The sequence below is a fragment of the Ovis canadensis genome, chromosome 20 (genome assembly GCF_042477335.2).
Source record: "Ovis canadensis isolate MfBH-ARS-UI-01 breed Bighorn chromosome 20, ARS-UI_OviCan_v2, whole genome shotgun sequence".
Taxonomy (NCBI): Eukaryota; Metazoa; Chordata; class Mammalia; order Artiodactyla; family Bovidae; genus Ovis; species Ovis canadensis.
The window spans coordinates 41,829,613-41,844,624 of NC_091264.1; the positions used below are offsets into that span (position 1 = coordinate 41,829,613).

General features: G+C 53.1%; 4 protein-coding genes across 6 annotated transcripts; 2 read left to right on the top strand and 2 right to left on the bottom strand.

Moving 5' to 3' along the window:
* Positions 1–1,505: 1,505 nt before the first annotated feature.
* On the bottom strand, positions 1,506–3,287 carry LY6G5B (lymphocyte antigen 6 family member G5B). The gene is made up of 2 exons (XM_069563211.1): positions 2,873–3,287; positions 1,506–2,582 (listed from the first exon to the last, which is right to left on the bottom strand). The coding sequence occupies exons 1-2, from the start codon at positions 3,192–3,194 to the stop codon at positions 2,179–2,181; spliced, it is 726 nt and encodes a 241-aa protein (XP_069419312.1). The 5' UTR covers positions 3,195–3,287; the 3' UTR covers positions 1,506–2,178.
* A 728-nt stretch (positions 3,288–4,015) lies between these two features.
* CSNK2B (casein kinase 2 beta) lies at positions 4,016–7,969 on the bottom strand. The gene is made up of 7 exons (XM_069563212.1): positions 7,681–7,969; positions 6,998–7,080; positions 6,175–6,277; positions 5,551–5,666; positions 5,028–5,103; positions 4,702–4,891; positions 4,016–4,246 (listed from the first exon to the last, which is right to left on the bottom strand). Exons 2-7 carry the CDS (start codon positions 7,067–7,069, stop codon positions 4,156–4,158), a joined length of 648 nt encoding a protein of 215 aa, XP_069419313.1. The 5' UTR covers positions 7,070–7,080; positions 7,681–7,969; the 3' UTR covers positions 4,016–4,155.
* A 24-nt stretch (positions 7,970–7,993) lies between these two features.
* Positions 7,994–11,199, top strand: GPANK1 (G-patch domain and ankyrin repeats 1). Of its 3 annotated transcripts, none has more exons than XM_069563249.1 (4): positions 7,994–8,342; positions 8,925–9,090; positions 9,320–10,006; positions 10,573–11,199. In XM_069563249.1, exons 3-4 carry the CDS (start codon positions 9,402–9,404, stop codon positions 11,015–11,017), a joined length of 1,050 nt encoding a protein of 349 aa, XP_069419350.1. In that variant the 5' UTR covers positions 7,994–8,342; positions 8,925–9,090; positions 9,320–9,401; the 3' UTR covers positions 11,018–11,199. The 3 variants fall into 3 exon arrangements, with proteins under 3 accessions (XP_069419350.1, XP_069419348.1, XP_069419351.1); XM_069563250.1 differs by having other exon boundaries at positions 8,015–8,342; positions 8,943–9,090; XM_069563247.1 differs by lacking the exon at positions 8,925–9,090.
* An 852-nt stretch (positions 11,200–12,051) lies between these two features.
* Positions 12,052–14,949, top strand: C20H6orf47 (chromosome 20 C6orf47 homolog). The gene has a single exon (XM_069563251.1). It carries the CDS (start codon positions 13,314–13,316, stop codon positions 14,205–14,207), a length of 894 nt encoding a protein of 297 aa, XP_069419352.1. The 5' UTR covers positions 12,052–13,313; the 3' UTR covers positions 14,208–14,949.
* Positions 14,950–15,012: the final 63 nt, after the last annotated feature.

Consider the following 15,012-nt stretch of genomic DNA (forward strand, 5'->3'; position numbering starts at 1 on the left):
AAGAACCAGTCCCAGGAAGGAGAGGGTAGGGAAGGAGTTCTGTGGAGAGATGCTAAGGCCTAGTGTCCTCTCTAATCCCAGGCTAATTTCCTTTTTCAAGGATCACGGTAACTCACCTCAATTTCGGGCCTTGGGCTTCTCAGCCTCTAAGGCTGCCTTCCAGTTTGACTTGCTAGAGCTGTACAGACCTGGGCCTTTGACTTATACTGAAGTCAGAGGTCATGGGGGAAAAGATGCAGGCAAAAGAGGAACATAGTGGCTTGTACCTCTTTACCTCCAACTGCTTCCTGATCTAGAAACAAACATTGGTTTCTCCCACCAGCACATAGGCAGTCACAGGGGCCACAGAAATCCAAGTGCAAAATGTTGTATAGGTAAGAGTATATCCTGTGTGATGTCACTTTTACCAAGAACACGATGAAATTCAGGACAGTAGCTACTCCTGAGGGTTGGGACAGGGGAGGTTCTAAGAGGGGGCCCGAAGGCAGCTTTAGGTGCTGATAAAGGCCTTTATGCTAACTTGGCGAGTGGTATAACACAGGCGTGTAAGTTCACAAAAACCCATCTAAAAGTGTGCAAACATCTCTATGGCCAAAATGGTTTAAAACTAAATAGGGCAAAACCAGTGTGCTTTGTCTCTAAGGCATATCTGTTTTTGAGCCTATAACTTCTTTTGAGCCCGTAACTTCTATTTGTGTGCACACACTGATACACATTCTCTCAATCCTGACACACTATCTCTACTTTAGAGGTGACCATAGTGAGGCCGAGACCGATTTACCCAGGTGACAGAGGAGCTGGGGTTGGGCCTCCCAGCCACAGGGGTGCACTACTTTTCAGAACGTTTCATAATTCTGGTACTGGGTCACCAGATTCAGAGGGGTGGATACCTGGCTGTACTCACCTGCATGTCCTGGTGCTTCTTAATACCAGGCCTGGCTCAGAGCGGTATGTCCAGTATGTACTGAATGCATGGGGAAGGCTTGAGTTATGAAAATTCATTATTGCTTTCTGCATGCTTGCAGTTCTTCAAATTAAAATCAAAGGGCCTGCCTCTGCGGGCCTACCTGCGTACTCTGTACTCCCTCACCTCTTTCACTTAAGACTTCCCACACAGCCGGTCCTGGCTGCCAGGACCCTGGAAAGAACGCAGGTGCCTCAGCTCCAGGGGACTCTGAGACGCAGACCTGTTGTGTTTGCTCTTGTGTTTTCGTGGTGGTTTTTTCCTTCCTCTTGTGGAAAAACCTGACATCACCTGTGAACTTCCTAGATTTTGGAGGGTATGTTTAAGGCTGGCAAGATTCATAATCTTCATACTTTGATCTCCAGCCGAGCAGAGGGTGGGATGGATGTGGGCTGTTTGAGGCAGGCCATTGAGGAAGCCACAAGGCCAAGTGTAGTGGGCAGGGCTCTGCAATGCTGTTTGAACCCCACGCCCAGTTACCTTTAACTTGTCTACACCTGCCCACACCTGACCCTGCCCCCATCAAAAACATGACAAGGACTCTGGGCAGTTTGTTTATTGTGGAGGAGGACTAGGGAGTGCAGAACAAGGGACAGACCCCCTCCTCTCCCTGGGAATCTGTGCAAGTGGGTGTCATGGCTCAGGGATGTGAAGCGGAGCTGAGGAAGCCAGAGACTGGGAAAAGAGATGAGAGCAGGCAGCTGACCAGGCAGGAGCATGGCGGGTAGACAGTGAAGGAGGGGCGCCACAGTGCTCAGTCAGGAAACCTGCACGAAGTCCAGCTCTCACCCTTTCTGATGCAAGTTCAGTCTGGCACAGACTGAACTAGCTAGGTATAGCAGAGTGGAAACAGCCAGACTGAGAGAGATCAGGAAGATGGGGGGTGGGGTGGGGGTGATGGGACATTCAGTTAACAGGACAGTGTTGAGAAAACCATTGTGCCTTTACCCAGGTCAGCCTAGGCAGAATCCGCATTTGAGATTATATTCTAGGTGGTCGAAGGGCTCTGGGTACACTGCCAACTGCTTTTTTCGGGGAGGAGACGAGACCAAAACCATACGGACACCGGAAGGACAAAGGAAAGGCAAAAGAAAGGAAGACTGAGAACTTACAGACCCAAGAGTGGGAGTGTTCTGAGAAGACAATGCATGATGCTGGGGTGCCAGGAGTGAGACGCTAGACCAGACAGAAATCTATCTGCGCAGGGAAAGATGTCAGGGACCAGCCCAGGGAAGAGTCAAAAGTCCAGAACTGTTGAGGAAGAGGTATATGCTGCGCAGGTCAGCAATGGACAAACTCAGATTCACGGGTGGGCCAGCCAGGGGGTCCAGGCCTTCAGAAGGCTCCTCCCCAGCAGGGAAGCTGGGCAGGGGCAGTGACAGGTTCAGGGTTTGGTAGAACCACAGGATCTGGGACTGAGACAGGGGCAGAGCCAGGGACCTGTCAGGGGGCTCAGGCAAGGCACTCTGGAGCTGGGGACTGTACCAGGAGTTGCAGTAGTCATACTGGCAGCACTGGGCCGAGTACCAGTACTCTGAGATGTAGGTGGGGAGGTTTTCTTGGCAGCGGTAGGAATTGTGTTGTCCACAGCCTCGGATTAAGAAGCGAGCTTTGTTCTCTAGAGAAGAAGGGACAACTAATAACCCTTGTTGCCTCCCACAGTCACCAGAACTGTTACCCCTTTCACAGACCTGCCCATCCCTCACCTAGACCCAATTTCCTTTCCAGACTCCTGCAGAAGAGGCCAGAAGAAATTAGCTTAATCGGCTCCCCAGAACTCCAGACCCCTCCCCTACCAGAAACCTCCATCTCCTTAGACCTCAGGCCCCAAGCAGCCCTCATTTACAAGAGGAGACAATGCCATAGGCTGTCCTGCCAGTGGCCCCTTCCCTGCCTGACTCAACTCACCATGGTTGATGCTGATCACCATGCACGGGGATGAGCTGCTGATAGTGCACTTCTCTGAGCCTGAAATGCATCCTACAGCAGGATTTTCTAAGAGGCAGAGGTGGCAGGTCCGGACTTCAGAAACAGGAGCTGGGGAAGCGGAAGACACGGATGGTGGTGTTGGCCCACTCCAAGTTCCCTGCCTTGCAACATCCCGCTCATCCACCGCCACCCTCTCCCTGTACTCAGCCACCCCTCCTGCCCTGCCCCTGCTCCACTTACCCTTTCCCACCGTGAAGCCCACCATGACCAGTGCACCTATAAGCATGTGGGCCTTCATCATGGACTTCTGGGGAGAGGGGCATTCCCCGAGGGGTGCCTAGAAACCCCGTGACCACACTCCTTGAGCCTGAACTGCAGGGTGGTTTTGACAGGTAGTCTGGGCAGGAGCTGCTGTAGGTACAAAGCTATACTCCTCCCTGGGGCAGGAAGCAATTAGCTTGGCAGGAAAACATGTCCTCACCCACCTGGTCTGGTTCCTGAATGTGGGAGCGGCAGCCCAGACAGGTGCAATATCTGGGCCCCAATCCAGCAGTCTACTTTTGTCCTGAGTGTCCCTCAAAGATCTGTTCCTGCCCCTCCAGGGTCCATGGATTAGTTTCATTCTCTGGTACCATCTGCCATCCTCCCTACACAACAGGGCCAGTCCCTATTGTTCTGGGAGAAACTTTAACCAGGAACCCAGTGACCTTCATCCTTCTGAGATGAGCATGTCTCAGCTTCCCCAGGAGGGGGCACATAGACACAAAACAGCAATTCTGGACCTTGAACCTCTTCTCCCCACCCCTTACAGTTCAGTTTATTTTGGGACCACTTTCTTTATAAAACTCAAAGTGATGTTGATTACATCCCCTAAACAGCCAACTGCAGGCAACACAAAAAGAGCAAATATTTCTCCAGTCTTTGAAATCCGATTTCTGTCTTTGCCTCGTGATCTCCGTACATCCCTACACCCAGTCCTAAAAACATCACCCAAATCTACTGGGTACAAATCTGTGCTGGTTTTCCACTTGAAGAGAGTGGGCTGAGCCAGGAGGGCTCCTGGGGCCCAGCATACCATTACCCGTGCTTCCCCAACCCCAAACACCAGCCAATCAGCCCATGGCCTTTTCTTCCACTTTATTTCATATTCCCACCACAATAATGACTCCTTTAATTTAAACTAAAAACCATAGAGGGTTCCTGAAATTGTGGCAGCAAAGGAATGAAAGTGTCAAAGACCGAGGGACAGGTGGGGTGGGGAATCAGCGAATCGTCTTCACTGGGCTCTTGAAGTTGCTGGCGGCTTGGAGCTGCAGCTGGTAGGCCATTGGATGGATCTTGAAACCGTAAAGCCTGGGTTGGGGCAGAGGTGAGAGAGGAAGCACAGTGAGCCCCATCCTGGCCTGCCAGTGGCCTGCATTCCCCCCTACCCCAGTTTCTTCATGGGCCTGCTCAGTACTTCAAGGCAGCGGTTCCCCAACTTCTCCCTTTAAGAATATTTGGAAATGTATTTTAAATATCTATTAAAACTCAAATTCAAAGCTACAAATATGTGTCTGTACATATATACATGAGTATATACACGGCAGTACTTGTTTTAATATAAAAGCTGAACTTTCTTTTTCTACACCAGAGCAAAAATGATACTGCAGGAAGATCATACACTTCAACCGTGGCTCTGAGAATTTCCTAGCGAAAGTTGAGCACACAAAATGGCAACAAGGCTAGCTACTGCCTCATCCTCCCTTCTTTCTGGGGGATCCAAGGCACTTCTTTTGACCCTTGGTGACTCTGTCCCTGCTCCCCACCTGGGCACAAACTGGTTGGCGGGCCTCTTGGGCCGGTACTCGGGGTGCACCATGAAGAGCATGTGAGGGAAACCGGTGCCGAAGTAGGCGCCATCCGTGTGGTGGTGCCTCGATGACTTGGGTGTGTACACGTCCATGCACTTGGGGCAGTAGAGCTTCACCATGGCCTCACCTGGGATGTCTGAAAGGCCTGGGAGACAGCCAGACTCAGCAGGCCAGGTTACCCAAGCCTGCCCAACCTCCCTCCTGGACTCAGGCCCCAACCTGCTGAGCCCCAACTCCATCCCAGCCTGCCATGGCCCTCCTTTCCCTTTCCCAACACTCACCGATGGGAAGCATTGGCTGGTTCTCACAGTACACACGGGGACAGTATCCAAAGTCTCCCTGCTGGTACTTTTCCAACTGATGTGAATGAAATTGAAGGAGTTGGTGGGTAGGTATGAAGAAAAGAGGCAACCCGCTCCTCAGCCCAATCCACATCACTGTGTCCCCAACTCCTTCTGCCTCTTAATGTCCAGAGGCCCCTTCTCTGGCTCAGATGGGCCTTCAGACTCCCCTGCTTCCTTTCATCCAGTCAGGCAGTCTGAAGATCATCAGACATTCACTGCTTATTCCCTGAGGAAGAGGCAGTCTACAACTTTCTGCTGTAGGTCACATCTCCCTCCCCCAAAACACTCCCTTCACCTCAACCCTCAATCAGGTCTTAACCCCTAGGCCCAGATTCTGGGGTTCTTTCCCCTCTTCTCAGCTAGATTCCGTGACAAGGCTGAAACGAGTGACTTCTTGCTGAAGGAAACTCTGCTTCCCTGTTGCCTCTGAAGGAACCGAGTAGGAGTAGAGAGGCCTCACCATCTGGGCGATGCCACGGTTGGTGAGGATATAGCGGGCGTGGATCAATCCATAGAGCATTTCGGCTGCTTGCTCAATCAGGTCACTCTGGTTGGGGTTGTCTTCCAGCTCCTCATCTGAAACATGGCACCAGCCAAATGCAACCACTTGTCTTACAACTTTTTAAGGTGCCCTGCCTACTCCCGGGAGCTGCTGGCTCTTTAGCCCAGCACCCAACTTGGAGCCTCACCCCACCCACAGCCTGGGCCTCTGCCCCTTCCACCAACCCAAGGGTTTCTTTCCATCCCTCTCAGCCTCTGCTTCCTTCTCTTTTTTAATAAATAAATGCAAAGATGTCAACACGGAAGATAGAACTCTAACCTGGAAGGGGCAAGGAAGAAGATAACACCCATGGAGAAACTAGCATTTTCGATAAGTGCTAAGTTATAGGATCAGAGTATGAGAACAAGTGTAGAAGTCACAAAATTAGGCAAGAGTGAGGTATGGAATCAAAATGAAGTAAAGGATTTGGGGTTAAAAGGGTTAGAGAACCAAAAGGAAATTTAGAAATTCATGAAGCAGATAAACAGGGTGTGAATAGGAAAAAAACAGCACACACACAAAACAACCCTGAGGGTGTCTCACCAGGCTCCAGGTCCAAGATCATGTCTAAAGCTTGTCGATAGTGAGGCACCTGTTCATTGAGTCCAGTGAGATTGAATTTGTCCTGGATATAGTCTTCATCCACCTGTCAGGACGTGAAGTCAAAAGGAAACCCAAAGCAGAATCCTCAGCTTTGACCTGGGCAGGGTGCTCTAACTCGTGCCTTATCTTCAACACAACTGCTTCATTCCCTTTGTTCCACACTCCCAACTCAGCAGAAGTACTTGAACCTCTCTCCCTAGTTCGTGTATACTGCCCACCCAGAAGAGGTCTGGCTTTTTTCTCCTAAACATAAGCAATCCCCTCCTTACAGAGGCAGTCCTTTCAAGATCCCTGTCCTGATTCCTGTTCCTAGCTCTAGGAATCAGTTTTGGCCTCTCCTGAGGGGCAGCTGGCTCTCTGAGGAAGGTGGGGGCTGAACAGCTTGGATTCTGAAGTCAGTTACACTCCCTTATGTTAAAACACAGCCATGCTATAAAACATTTTAACGTGAAGTGTTTTAATTCTCCTAATAGCTACCAGAAATACATACTATCAGTACTTCCCTGGTTTAAAAAAAAAAAAAAAAAAAAAAAAAAAACACAGGTTGACAAGTCCAACGTTAGGCTGTTGGAGGGTGGCAGGGTTGACTTGGGGTCTCAGTCTTGACCCTTCACCACAAGTTAGAGAGCGCTACTAAGGAGACTCCTCCTTGACAAGAGTTTTTACTAAAGTATGTAAGAGAAGTGTGTGGAAGCTTTATGTGCAGGAGATTATGTGGCCAGATTACATGTGGAGGTGGATGGTAGGGTTGAGGAGAACTCACCTCACAGAAGAATTCATTGCCACGGAGCCCACAGAACCAAGAAATCCAGGACACCTCCTCTGAGCTGCTCATCTTCACGTCGGCTAGAGACAGAAGAGTATAAGCCTAAGCTCTCCCTCCCAACCTCTGGTATCCTCACTCCTCCCACACTTTGCCCTCAAACCATGGAAGAATTTGGGGCTACCCTTTTCTTAAAGAACCCGAGACTGGAGCACGTCTCTCTAGCTCCTCTTATTTACATTCCAGCCCCTTTTCACTGAGATTACATAGAGAAATTCTTCGGGGTCCACCAGCTGTGAGAAACCGACAGGTCTTGACCCCACTAGTCCTACCTCCATCCCTGACGCTCCTGAAAGCCAGGCCCCTCTCTCCTCCGTGTCAACTCCGGTAGGGCCGTGGCTCAAGCTCCCTACCCCCGCAGGTCTCTGGCCCCATTCTCAAGGGTTCCGAAGTTTATCCTTTCCAAGCAAGAGCTGGGCCCTCCTTTTCTCATGGCCTATAGGTGGTGGTCAGGTCCGTTTCATAGAAGTCCCGACATCCCGCCTCCACCCTTTGGGCCACCTCTCCTACCCTCGGTGCCGGACCGGGTCATTTCCTTTCCCACCCCCACATCAAGACGCGGAGACCCCATGTGCCGCGCCCAGGGACAGGGGACATGGCGCGGCGACGACCACCACACTCACCGACTGGACGGGGACTGGGACCGGGGGACGGGGAGGGGAAGGGGAGTTTCTGCTTCCAAAGACCGCGACGACGGCTACAACGCAGGCCGCGGACCCGACCGCGGCAGGCGAAGTGGGGTGGGGGGAGTGGAAACTGGGGAGGGTGGGGAAGAGGGCAACGCGCAAGTGCTTAGAGTTAGGAGCCGCGGTGCATGCCGGGAAATGGAGTCCTTGGGAAGAAGAAACTGACGAAACTAGGGAAAAGCGAACTACAAATCCCAGGATGACCCGCGCACGACCCTGGTGTCACGAGGCCCCAGGGGAGGGGTACGCTGGGGGCGGGGCGCAGCAGGGCACTGCGAGCCGCCACCGGAAGCGGAAACAGTACCGCGTTCTGGGCCAGGTAGCCTGGGAAATATAGTCGTGTGATTCCGGGGACTGCAGGGCCATGGAGGGGAGGGGGTGGGCCGGGAGAGGAACTAGGCTGGCTGGTTGCTTCTTGCTTCTCCCATCAAACAGCGAGCCTCAGGCCTCGGCGAGACTTTGCTGCCCGGGGCATTGACCTCATCCCCAGCCAGCCAGCCCTCCTGGCCCTTATTGCCTTGCTCCTTGGAGTCAGCCCGCCAAGGAGACCCGCGACGGGGTCCATGTTTCATCCGGGGTTCGCGCAGCGGAGGCGGGAGGTGAGGCCGGGTTCCATGCTGAGGGTCCTGGGTAGGGTGTACTGGGATGAGCTGAGCGGTGTGAGAACCAGGACGGCCCCGTGGGCTAACCTGAGGTGGTGCCAGCCATTCTGCTGCTTGTCCCCTTGCACTTCTCCATTTCCTCTTAGGGCTTGAACGGGGCTGCTGTGGGCGCTAAATGCGACCTTCGAACCCTGGTCAGAGTAATGGTGAGGGGCTGCGTGACGTTATTTCATTTCAGGGTTTCTGGGCATTCTCCGCCTCAGAGCCTTTTTTAACCCTGAGAGTGATTTCCCAGGTCCAGAAAATGAGCTCGGAGCGGGGGCCACGTTGAGGGAGGAGGCGAAGGGCATTGTGGGGGCGTTATGTAAAAACAGAACCCCAACCGACGGATCTTTCTCAGTCCTCGCGCTGCCCCGGCACGTGGTGCGTTGTGCTTCTGCTATGGAAACATTCCAGGGCGGGAAAAACCCGGCGCTAGCGCGCGCCTGCACCCTCAGGTGTTTTGTTTTGTTTTGTTTTTTTCCCCGGCCACGCATGCGTCTTTGTGCCCTGTGATTATTTGTCGACTCCTTTGCTTAGAGTAGCGCCATTTTGCAGTACGGAAGCTATAAAGCGACACAGACTGGAACCTCTTCCTGAAAGCTGCTTCCTGCTTCCGGAGACGTGTCGCGTTTGTTTTTGTTTGGGAAGAACTTACCCTGAAATAGGAAGATTTAAAGAGCCAGTTTGATTGTTTTTCTTAATGGTATGTTTTACGCTGTGATAAAGTTGTCTCAGAGAGGCTGGTATTGTTGGTGCGGATGGAGGTAGGGGCGGAGCGCACGGTCTGGGCAACTGTCTTACGGAGACTTCTTTCTTACCTTTATTGAGGGGCATTGTCTGTTACTGACCCTACAGGGTCCCAGGTTGTGGGGTCACTTTTGGGTTGGGAGGGGATTTTTGACGCTAAGGATACTTTTTGTTTATCTCATTAGGTGTCTGGAACTGGCTCTGGTCGCTGCAGGACCACCAGGGGCTTGGCTTCCTAGTCTCATTTTCCTAGATTTCCCAAAAGCCATGTCTGGGTCTTCCCTCATTAACTTTACCCCAGCCACTGATCCCAGTGATCTGTGGAAAGATGGGCAGCTGCAATCACAGCCTGAAGAGCTGGAGCCCATCCTGGAGGGGGCTGCAGCCCGGGCTTTCTACGAAGCCTTGATTGAAGATGAGAGCAGCACCCCTGAAACCCAGAGAGCTCAGGCTGGGCCTGCCAGGAAGAGGAAGAAAAGAAGAATGATGAGGGAGACTGCAGCAGGAGCAGCAGGAGGACATGGACAAAGGAGATCCCTTGACACAAAGGACAAGACGACCCAGCAGATACTGAGGGCAGCCCAGGAGGGGGACCTGGCAAAACTAAAAAGGCTGTTGGATCCCCGTGAGGCAGGGGGAGCTGGAGGGAATATCAATGCTCGGGATGCTTTCTGGTGGACCCCTCTGATGTGTGCCGCCCGAGCAGGCCAGGGGGCAGCTGTGCGCTATCTCCTGGGCCGTGGGGCTGCCTGGGTAGGGGTCTGTGAGCTGGGGGGCAGAGATGCTGCTCAGTTGGCTGAAGAAGCAGGTTTCCCTGAGGTGGCCCGCATGGTCAGAGAGAGCCCTGGAGAGACAAGGAGTCCAGAGAACCGGTGAGGGAAGCCTTATCTTTTAATATTGTTTAAACTTTTAAATCTATTTTTGTTTTATTGAAGCATAATTCAAGTATATAAATTACATATGTACAATATAGCAATTCAGGATTTTTTAAAGTGATATTCTGTTTATAGTTATTGTAAAATATCTGCTAAATTTCTGTGTTGTACACACTCTCTGGGTTTAAATCCTGATTGTACTTCTTGGGCAAGCAACCTAGCGTCCATGTGGCTCAGTTTTCCTATCTAAGAAATTAGACTATACTTCTTATAGGGTTGTTAGGGTTAATTAAATGGGTTAATATACATAAAATACTAGAACAGTGCTTGTATTTAATAGCATAGTAAGCACTGTACAAATGTTAACTATAGTAATTATTATTTCCCACCCAAGAACGTTGTGAGGCCTTAACCATTCCTTCAGGTCCACTGTTGCTAACTGGGAAGGAAAGACAATTTGTTTCTTGGCAGAGATACTGGAAGGACCTTGTCCCACCCTGCCACCCACCTCTGAGGCCTAAACCCTTGTGTTACCCTTAACCTTTCTCTTTTTTTCTCTCCAGGTCCCGATCCCCCTCCCCCCAGTACTGTGAGACTTGTGATGCCCACTTTCAAGACTCTAACCACTGTACATCCACTGCTCACCTGCTGTCGCTGTCCCGGGATCTCCGGCCCCCCATCCTACCACTTGGGGTCTCTACCTCCAGCCCAGGCTTCAAGCTGCTGCTGAGGGGGGGCTGGGAGCCTGGAATGGGGCTAGGACCCCGGGGTGAGGGCCGTGCCAACCCTATCCCCACTGTCCTCAAGAGGGACCAGGAGGGGTTAGGCTACAGACCAGCACCTCAGCCCCGAGTTACACATTTCCCAGCTCGGGATATACGGGCAGTGGCTGGGAGGGAGAGAGCCCCTAGGGTGACCACACTGAACCGCAGGGAGGAGAAAAGGCAGGAAGAGAAGGACAAGGCCTGGGAGCGGGATCTGCGGACATACATGAACCTCGAGTTCTGACTTGGGCAAGTTCTGACCTTGGTGTGTTGCTGAAGTCTGAACTTGGGCCCCGAACTTAGACACTTGGGCTTCTACTTCCTGATGTCTGCCCAGGTTCCACACCTTCTGGTTTTGATTAGTGGACTCTGCCTTCAGTAGAAAGAAGCCAAAAGTTGAGAAATAAAATCAAGCTTTTCTCCGTCTTGGTGTTTTATTCACTTCTGGAAGCTGTTGCAGGGAAGCCAAATGAGACAGGACCACATGAAATTCTACCAGAACCAGAAGAGGCAGCTCCTCTACGTGGCCTGATAGGGTTGCCTCTGCCAGTCTGGTTCACTTCTAGTCCCCAGCCACTGCCCTTAGTGCCCCACCTATTTTCAACCCCTGAACCAGGAATTACCCATCTCTATGCAAGTCTATGCAGAGCTTCCCTGGTGGCTCAGATGGTAAAGAGTCTGCCAGCAATTCAGGAGACCCAGGCTTGATCCCTGGGTTGGAAGATCCCCTCAAGAAGGAAATGGCAACCCAGTCCAGTGTTCTAGCCTGGAGAACCCCATGGACAGAGAAGCCTGGTGGGCTACGTTCATGGGGTCGCAAAGAGTCAGGCATGATTGAGCGACTAACACTTTCATGCAAGTTTGACCTCCCACAGAAAGCACCCTCTGTCCACTCTAGCCAATTCAATCACTGATTTCACAAGTTTGTATACTATGTGCTATGAATGGGAATGAGACAAGCCCAATCTTAAGGCTGCTCGCACCTGTAGGAGACACGATGTGATAAAAAGAATGCATGGTGATGGGGAAGTCAGGAAAGGCTCAGAAATGATCACGGGTGGCGTCTTGCAGGAAGAGGGCAGTGTGATACGAAGACCAAAGATGTAGCTTGTAGGCTGTTAGCTGAGCTGGAACCAGAACTCTGGCCTCCCAAAGCTACACTTTAAGCCAAGGTTCTTCATTTTGATACCCGAAAACTCCTAAGGGCAGGAAGCACATCCTGTTTGTCTACACTTGTCTTCCCCATACTTCCTCTCCTGCTTCTCCTGCCTCATACCAGGTGCCAGGCATATGAAGTGCCCACTGTTGTCAAATCCAAGAGGTAAACATCTGTGCATGGAGGAGCAAGGAAGGGCTACTCAAGCCCCAAGCCTCCTCTCAGCTTTCTATTCTGGAAAAGCCTTTCATGAAATCGTGAACTAGAAGAGTGGAGCGGGATGCAGGGAAGAACTCAAGGGAACTAAAGGGGGCGGGCAAGCTTAAGGGGATACCAGCGGCCGGGGGTTTCTAGGCGACGAAAATGGAGCCTGGGCTTATATTCACGCTTTTGGCTCCTGTGACCTCGGCTGTACGCCCCTCGGTACCGCCGGTGCGCTCTCATGGCGCGCACAGGCAGCTCGGGCCGGGGGCGGGGGTTGGGGGGCGGTCGATCGACAGGGTCCGCCCCGCGAGCTGGGGCTCCGCCTCCGCCTGTCCTCTAGTCCCGGTGCGGCTGCTTCCGGGCTCTGCGCTCCGGGCGGCTTCGCGAGGCCGAGGCCCCGACGCTGGGCCCGGGAGGGGCTGCATCGCTTGGATGCCTGGACGCCAGGCTCCCCAGGCAGGCGCGCGCTTTGCCTCGCTCCCGGGATCTCCCAAGACATCTCCGGCCTGACCTTGCGAAGACTGAATCTCAGCTGCGGGCTGGGGTGCCAGTGGGGCCACGTTATAGGAATCACAGCCCTCTGAATCAAAGCAGGAACGTTGCTGGCTGGAGTTTGCCGGATACCTCACCCCCCACTCACTTAACAGGAGACTTCTTTCTGAGCTGCCTTAGGGCAGCAGTTAGGACTCTCCTGGTCGATCGGGAGCATCTAGGAACCGAGGCCACCTTCCTTCCTTCCTTCCTTTTTGGATGGAGAACCGCCTCCCCAGTTTCTGGGGCACCTTGGGGCGTGGCCTTGGTGAGTGAAACTTGGGGTGCTGCCTGCTGGGAAGGAAACCTGGAAGACAGGGAGGACACTGTGACGGTGTCCCAGGCTTTGTCAGATCCGTAGACTTTTGGAATCTTGTGTGTGTGCATAGTGGGGTGGTGGTGAATGGATTTGAATGTGCCTCTCTTTACCTTAAAACTGAAACGGAAACAAGCCGCTTCAGGCTGCATGACCATCCCGGGAAGAGGAGAGCCACTTCTGAGTTCAGAGTAGGACTCTCCAAGCAGATTCCTGTTCTTCTGAGCCTAAACACACTCTGGTTTCTGAGGAAATCCTCAGTCCTCCATCCAAGAACCTAAGCCGTGCCAGGAAGCAGCCCCAGAATTGGAGGGCTCATTGCACACCCCAGCCATGTTCCTCCGACGCCTTGGTGGCTGGCTCCCTCGCCCCTGGGGCCGCCGGAAGTCGACAAGACCTGACCTGCCCACCCCAGAACCCAGACGGATGGACAGCTCCTCTGAGAATTCAGGGAGTGACTGGGACAGTGCCCCAGAAACCATGGGAGATCTGGGGTCTCCCAAGACCCAGGACTCAGGTGCACAGAGGAGCTCTGGGGCTGCTCCAGAACCAAGCAGGGAGGCCCAAGTTGAGCAACTGGGGTACAAAAGAATGGATTCTCTCAAGTGGGAGATGACTGCTTCCAGCACCCAAGAGTCTGGGAGACCAGAGGCTGGGGAGACCATTCCCAAACTAGGACAGGATCCTGTGGACTCAGATGGCACCGGGAAACATGGAGGGTCCCCTGAAGAGGAATTGAACCCCTCAGTGGCTGAAGCCCTGGTGGAGAAGCCTGGCCGGCGTCAGAAGCTGCTGGGCTGGTTGCGGGGGGATACAGGTGGGGGAGCAGGGGCTCCCCACCAGTATCTGGGGGACCCAGAGGAGTGTCTGCAGATCTCCACCAACCTGACCCTGCACCTGCTGGAGCTGCTGGCCTCAGCCCTGCTGGGGCTTTGCTCAAGGCCCTTGCGGGCAGCCTTGGACGCGCTGGGCCTGCGTGGACCGCTGGGCCTCTGGCTGCATGGGCTGCTGTCCTTTCTGGCTGCTCTGCATGGACTCCATGCCGTGCTGAGCCTACTGACCGCTCACCCCCTGCACTTTGCCTGCCTCTTTGGTCTTTTACAGGCCCTGGTGCTGGCCGTCAGCCTCCGGGAGCCCATTGGGGATGAAGAGGCCACTGACTTGGAGGGGGAGAAGTTAGGGAGGGAGGGGGAGGAGCAGAGGGGAGACCCAGGCAAGGGGCTGTGACCAAGGGGTACGGTGTGACCCAGGGTCCTACCCTCAGTGGGGTGGGAGCAAGGATGAAGATAGTGTGGGAGGTATGATCCAAATTGTAAGCACAGGGACCTCAGGGAAGGGGCAGAAACCCCAGAGTATGAGGGCACAGAGCCCCCTCCACACACAGGAGAGCTGTTCAGGGTGTCTGTGTTTATGGACAGTGGGGGCCTCGCCCTTGAATTCACCAGCTGTTGTTAATTTTTGCTTTTACATTTTTCCCACTTTGTTTTTTTCTTCCACCTCCACTTTTTAAAAGAAAAAAAAAAAAAGTGTGGTGGTGAGAATAAAGACTGAAGGGTCCTCTCAACCTTTTAAAACTCTCCAGGGGTGGAGAAAACCAGTCAGGACAGACAGACCTCTGGGTGGGGTAAGAGGGTGGTTGAGAGACTCGGGGGATCCCTTGGATCCTGGGATCTGCACCATCTGGGGAAGAGGAGCACTCCTAGGTGGGTAGATTAGGGAGTCTGGATGGGGTTCCCACAGGTGATGGGGAGCCTGAAGGGAGGACCTGAGGATTCCTAGGAGCCAGGGGGAGCGGGGCTGGGTGCAGGCAGTGTTGGCAGGACGGCCAGCTCATAGGGGCTGGCAGCTTGCAGGCAGCATGGGGAGCACTGGAGTTTGCAGACCCCACTAGGGGGTTGGGTTTGCTCACTCAACAATAAATAACTGTGTCACACCAAATGCTAAATATACCACTACAAAGCAAGAGTTACCACCGCTCAGTGTCCTTCCTGACGCCGTCCAACTGGGGGTTGAGGTGGGAGAAGGTCCAGGG

Excerpts from the sequence above, each read along its gene's own strand:
- LY6G5B (XM_069563211.1), bottom strand. The coding sequence starts at position 3,194 with ATGATGAAGGCCCACATGCTTATAGGTGCACTGGTCATGGTGGGCTTC. Across the intron at positions 2,583-2,872 it reads GGTGATCAGCATCAACCATG|AGAACAAAGCTCGCTTCTTA; the intron begins GTGAGTTGAGTC and ends CTTCTTCTCTAG.
- CSNK2B (XM_069563212.1), bottom strand. The coding sequence starts at position 7,069 with ATGAGCAGCTCAGAGGAGGTGTCCTGGATTTCTTGGTTCTGTGGGCTC. Across the intron at positions 5,667-6,174 it reads GATCTTGGACCTGGAGCCTG|ATGAGGAGCTGGAAGACAAC; the intron begins GTGAGACACCCT and ends GCCATGTTTCAG. Across the intron at positions 4,892-5,027 it reads CCAGCCAATGCTTCCCATCG|GCCTTTCAGACATCCCAGGT; the intron begins GTGAGTGTTGGG and ends GCTGTCTCCCAG.
- GPANK1 (XM_069563249.1), top strand. The coding sequence starts at position 9,402 with ATGTCTGGGTCTTCCCTCATTAACTTTACCCCAGCCACTGATCCCAGT. Across the intron at positions 10,007-10,572 it reads ACAAGGAGTCCAGAGAACCG|GTCCCGATCCCCCTCCCCCC; the intron begins GTGAGGGAAGCC and ends TTTTCTCTCCAG.
- C20H6orf47 (XM_069563251.1), top strand. The coding sequence starts at position 13,314 with ATGTTCCTCCGACGCCTTGGTGGCTGGCTCCCTCGCCCCTGGGGCCGC.